Source organism: Lepidochelys kempii, chromosome 2, assembly GCF_965140285.1.
Source record: "Lepidochelys kempii isolate rLepKem1 chromosome 2, rLepKem1.hap1, whole genome shotgun sequence".
NCBI classification, from domain to species: Eukaryota; Metazoa; Chordata; order Testudines; family Cheloniidae; genus Lepidochelys; species Lepidochelys kempii.
The window spans coordinates 251,671,672-251,677,671 of NC_136381.1; the positions used below are offsets into that span (position 1 = coordinate 251,671,672).

The 6,000-nt window shown below is 43.4% G+C and overlaps 1 protein-coding gene across 1 annotated transcript; it reads left to right on the forward strand.

The window, feature by feature from the left end:
* The first annotated feature begins 3,557 nt into the window (after positions 1–3,557).
* Positions 3,558–5,312, forward strand: LOC144930168 (uncharacterized). The gene is made up of 2 exons (XM_078851316.1): positions 3,558–4,085; positions 4,672–5,312. Exons 1-2 carry the CDS (start codon positions 3,683–3,685, stop codon positions 4,833–4,835), a joined length of 567 nt encoding a protein of 188 aa, XP_078707442.1. The 5' UTR covers positions 3,558–3,682; the 3' UTR covers positions 4,836–5,312.
* The last annotated feature ends 688 nt before the right edge of the window (positions 5,313–6,000 follow it).

Genomic DNA, 6,000 nt, shown 5'->3' on the forward strand with positions numbered 1-6,000 from the left:
ACCTGTGCAATTCTTTAAATATGTTGCCCCCAGTAGACAGCCCATCTTCTCAAAGCCAGGAATACCTATTGTGGTAATCATCTATTTATTTACTGAGTAAATTACATGAAAAGAAAGGTAGATAGAAACGTCAGGTGTTGAATTTTTTCCAATTTGGCCACCACGCTCAGAAGCTAAACGTAACCTCACGTAATATTTGGATGAAAATTTTGTTTAGCATTTTACAAGAAATAGTTTTCTAACTGAAAGGTGATTTTAAAAGAATTTAAATAGCAGTTTAAGATTCTTTAGGTTACTAACAGAATAAACAATCAGGCTTCCCATCCTCATCTTCACTCAATAAAATACTTCCTCTGCAAAGCTTTCCAATTTAGATCTCTCTAAAGACATCTGCATAACTTTACATTAAACTGTCTTTAAGTGTGATATATGTGCTTGAACTATTTTCTGTTTCAATTAGATTGTAAACTTCTTGGAGATCATGAGAAACTTCATCAGAGATCATGACTTCTTATTTATAGCATTGGAAATGCTGATGGAATTTAATAAATAACTAAAATTTAGACCAAAAAGTAATGGGTATGTAGAAGTATTTCATCTCTCTTTGCATTGGCTGAATAGTCAACTTTAAAGGGGGAATTTTCAAAAGCATTGACCTCTTTTTGCTGCCCTTGAAGTCAGTGGTGACGTTTGAATTGACTTGCATGGGAGCAGAGTTAGGCCAACTAACACTTTGGAAATTCTCATCTGACATGTCTACCTTGAAATTATGGGTAGCAGCAGCGATCTTAAGTCTGTCTCTGAAGAAATAAAAACTCCATTAAAGATAACTTGGTGTTGACCTACAGCTGGTGTGTTCTCTTATTTATATGGGTACTATGGAAGTCACTCCGTAGTTAAAGATGTAAATGAACTGACACTATGCCCATTTTTGCACACACACCCCAACCCGCCTCCCCGCCAAAATCAAACTGATCTTAAAATTGGTAAATTAGATCTGGGTACAAGGTAGAATCTTGCTATAAGATCTAGCTGAGATCTAGTGCACAGGACCAAAATTTAGTTGTGTAATATACAAGTTTAAAAGTATTTCTTTAGTAACATCACTTGGGATCATTAGTTCTGGTGAGTTTAATATAGAATGCCAAATGCTTGCTGGAGATCTCAGCTTTCATTTAAATTAAAGTCTCCAGCCCTTTTCCTGGCAGAGACAGAGCTAATGGTGAAACCCATTAATGAAAGAGGTGTGTCAAAGGATGAGAACATTTTCTCTATCAATAGACTTGTCACTGGGCCTCTGAGCTTGTGGTTCTCCTCCTGGAGGCCTGAGGAGGTCCACAAGACTGGAGTGGGAAAATGCACCCATTCTCATCCCCCACTCCCAATTCTCACCCAGTCCTCTTCTCTGCAGACCTTTGGAGGTCCTCTGATGTTCCCTTATGGTTTTGCAGCAGAAGAATTCCTTGCTGTCAAATCACAGGATGTTTATTGCTTGCAGAAAGCAGGGAAGTGTCTGTTTGAAAAGTATTGCCTTAACTCTGCATATCTAATATTTGAAGATTTTTTTAATTTTAATGTTCTTGACAGGTAGCATACTTTCAAACCACCAATATGGGCTAGCAACCCTCACTTCAAAGTGGTGACTTTTTTGGGGGTGTAGAGGAATCTATTTAAGTTCCAAGGTTAACTGTAGCAAATGCAATAGCACCTTCTTTAACCAAATCTCACTTATTTGGACCTTCCCTCCCCATTCTTAGTAAAAACAGGATCACATCCTTCCATTTCTTTTTTTAAAAAGTGTTAAAGCTTTTATGCATGGACGACTTCAGGAATTTAAACTTCACTGCAAAGCTATTTATGTGGTGGTGTCAAAATACACACATAAATATTTGTCTGCTGAAGTCTTTTCTGCCTGAAGTTTGTACTGCATGCAGAGTTCAGACTATCCATAGCTATGTGCTGAGATCTGATATCAGTCAGTGCTGGTTGTAAAATTTCCATTGGAAGTGTTTGCTTATTGATGGAAAATTGGGTTTTCAAGTAAACACATATTTCATTAAAATTTCTACTTTTCAATAAAAACACTGAAAATAGTTTGTCCAGAAACTAAAGATTATGCACTTGATTTCATGCACATAACTGTTTTTCCTCATTTATCTGAACCCTCAGATTGCCTGAAGGCATTTAGGGTAGAATTTTCAAAAGCGCTTAATGGAGTTAAGTGTCCAATTCCCATTTACTTTCAATTTTTATATTTAGATAATCAAGATTCTATTGTAACTACAATTTAAAACAAAATAGTTCAGAATTATTTCCTGGGAGAAGAGAGATCTTGCGTTTAAGGCACTGGGCTGGAGCTCAGGAGATCTGGGCTCAGTTACCAGCTCTGCCATGATCTTTTTGTGTGTTCTTGGGCAAGTATGGGGAATAAATGGGTAGAAATGGAAGTATTAGTACATAAGCTAAATTATGACTTAATTGGCATCACAGAGAGTTGGTGGGATAAATTTCATGACTGGAATATTGGTATAGCGGGATATAGCTTGTTCAAGAAGGACAAATAGGGCAAAAAACAGAGGAGGTGTTGCATTGTACATACAGAATATGTACACTGGTTTTAGGATCCAGAAGGAGGCAGGAGGCAGACCAGTTGAAAGCCTCTCGATGAAGATAGAAGGGGAAGATAGGAGTGATGTAATGGTAGGGGTCTACTACAGATCTCCGAAACAGGAAGAGGAAGTGGATGAGGCATTTCTAGAACAGGTAACAGAAATCCCAAACACAAGAGTTGGTAGTAATGCGGCATTTAACAACCCAGACATCTGTTGGAAAAATAATAGGGCAAAACACTAAATTTCTAATAAGTTCTTAGAATGTATTGGAGACAACTTATTGTTTCTGTAAGTGGAGGAAGTAACTCGAAAGGTAGTCATTTTAGGCTGGACGCTGATCAACAGGGAAGAATTGGTTGTGAATCTAAAGGTGGAAAGAGGTCATGCAATGTTAGATTTCATTATTCTAAGGGAAGGAAGGAGTTAGAGCAGCAGAGTAAGGAAAATGGACTTCAAAAAAGTAGATTTTAACAATCTCAGAGAACTGGAAGGTAAGGTTCCATGGGAAGAAACTCTAGGCCCTGGTCTACACTAGGAGTTGAGGTCTAATTTAGCAGTGTTAAATCGATTTAACCCTGCACCCGTCCACATGACAAAGCCCTTTTTTTTTACTTAAAGGCTCTTAAAATCGATTTCCTTACTCACCCCCGACAAGGGGATTAGCGCTGAAATCGGCCTTGCCGGGTCGAATTTGGGGTACTGTGGACGCAATTATATGGTATTGGTCTCCGGGAGCTATCCCAGAGTGCTCCATTGTGACCGCTCCGGACAGCACTCTCAGATGCACTGGCCATGTAGACAGGAAAAGGCCCACAAACTTTTGAATTTCATTTTCTTGTTTGACCAGCGTGGCAATCTGCAGGTGAGTGCAGAGCTCATCAGCAGAGGTGACCATGCAGAGCTCATCAGCAAAGGTGACCATGATGGAGTCCCAGAATCGCAAAAGAGCTCCAGCATGGACCGAACGGGAGGTACAGGATCTGATTGCTGTATGAGGAGAGGAATCCATGCTATCAGAACTCCGTTCCAGTTTTTGAAATGCCAAAACATTTGTCAAAATCTCCCGGGGCATGAAGGACAGAGGCCATAACAGGGACCCGAAGCAGTGCTGCGTGAAACTTAAGGAGCTGAGGAAAGCCTACCAGAAAACCAGAGAGGCAAAAGGCCGCTCTGGGTCAGAGCCCCAAACATGCCGCTTCTATGGTGAGCTGCATGCCATTTTAGGGGATTCAGCCACCACTACCCCAGCCGTGTTGTTTGACTCCTTCCGTGGAGATGGAGGCAACATGGAAGCAGGTTTTGGGGACAAGGAAGATGATGATGATGAAGTTGTAGATAGCTCACAGCAAACAAGTGGAGAAACTGGTTTTCTTAACAGCCAGGAACTGTTTCTCACCCTGGACCTGGAGCCAGTACCTCCTGAACCCACCCAAGGCTGCCTCCTGGACCCGCCAGGTGGAGAAGGGACCTCTGGTGAGTGTACCTTTTAAAATACTATACATGGTTTAAAAGCAAGCATGTTTAATGATTAATTTGCCCTGGCATTCGTGGCTCTCCTGGATGCACTCCCAAAGCCTTTGCAAAAGGTTTCTGGGGAGGGCTGCCTTATTCCGTCCACCATGGTAGGACACTTTACCACTCCAGGCAGTAGCACATACTCGGGAATCATTATAGAACAAACCATTGCAATGTATGTTTGCTAGCATTCAAACAACATTCGTTCTTTATCTCTCTGTGTTATCCTCAGGAGAGTGATATCATTCATGGTCACCTGGTTGAAATAGGATGCTTTTCTTAAAGGGACATTCAGAGGTGCCCGTTCCTGCTGGGCTGTTTGCCTGCAGCTGAACAGAAATGTTCCCTGCTGTTAGCCAGGGGGAGGGGGGAGGGGTGAGGGGCTAGCCACATGGTGGGGAGGAGGCAATATGTGACTTTGGAACGAAAGCACATGTGCTATGTATGTAATGTTAACAGCAAGGTTTACCGTGAAAGAGTATACCCATTGTTCTATAAAATGTGTATTTTTAAATACCACTGTCCCCTTTTTTTTCTCCTCCAGCTGCATGTGTGTCAAGGATCATAGGATCTTCTCCTTCCCAGAGGCTAGTGAAGATTAGAAGTAAAAAAAACCCCACTCGCGATGAAATGTTCTCTGAGCTCATGCTGTCCTCCCACACTGACAGAGCACAGACGAATGCGGGGAGGCAGGCAATGTCAGAGTGAAGGAAAGCACAAAATGACGGGGAGGAGAGGTGGTGGGCTGAGGCGAGTAAGTGGCGGGCTGAAGAGAGGGCTGAAGCTGAAAGGTGGTGGCTGTGTGATGAGAGGAGGCAGGATTCAATGCTGAGGCTGCTGGAGGATCAAACTAATATGCTCCAGCATATGGTTGAGCTGCCGGAAAGGCAGCTGGAGCACAGACCGCTGCTACAGCCCCTGTGTAACCAACCGCCCTCCTCCCCAAGTTCCATAGCCTCCTCACCCAGACACCCAAGAACGCAGTAGGGGGGCCTCCAGCCACCCAGCCATCCACTCCAGAAGATTGCCCAAGCAACAGAAGGCTGGCATTCAATAAGTTTTAAACTTTAAAAGTGCTGTGTGGCCTTGTCCTTCCCTCCTCCACCACTCCTCCCGGTGCTTCTCTCCTCCACCACCCCTCCCGGGCTACGTTGGCAGTTATCCCCCTATTTGTGTGATGAATTAATAAAGAATGAATGACTGTGAAGCAACAATGACTTTATTGCCTCTGCAAGCGGTGAAGGGAGGAGGTGAGGGTGGTTAGCTTACAGGGAAGTAGAGTGAACCAAGGGGCGGGGGGTTTCATCAAGGAGAAACAAAGAGAACTTTCACACCGTAGTCTGTCCAGTCATGAAACTGGTTTTCAAAGCTTCTCTGATGCGCACTGCACCCTCCTGTGCTCTTCTAACCGCCCTGGTGTCTGGCTGCATGTAACCAGTGGCCAGGCGATTTGCCTCAACCTCCCACCCCACCATAAACGTTTCCCCCTTACTCTCACAGATATTGTGGAGCGCACAGCAAGCAATAATAACAGTGGGAATATTGTTTTGCTGAGGTCTAACCGAGTCAGTAAACTGCGCCAGCGCGCTTTTAAACCTCCAAATGCACATTCTACCACCATTCTGCACTTGCTCAGCCTGTAGTTGAACAGCTCCTGACTACTGTCCAGGGTGCCTGTGTACGGCTTCATGAGCCATGGCATTAATGGGTAGGCTGGGTCCCAAAGGATAACTATAGGCATTTCAACATCCCCAATGGTTATTTTCTGGTCTGGGAATAAAGTCCCTTCCTGCAGCTTTTGAAACAGACCAGAGTTCCTGAAGATGTGAGCGTCATGTACCTTCTCCGGCTATCCCACGTTGATGTTGGTGAA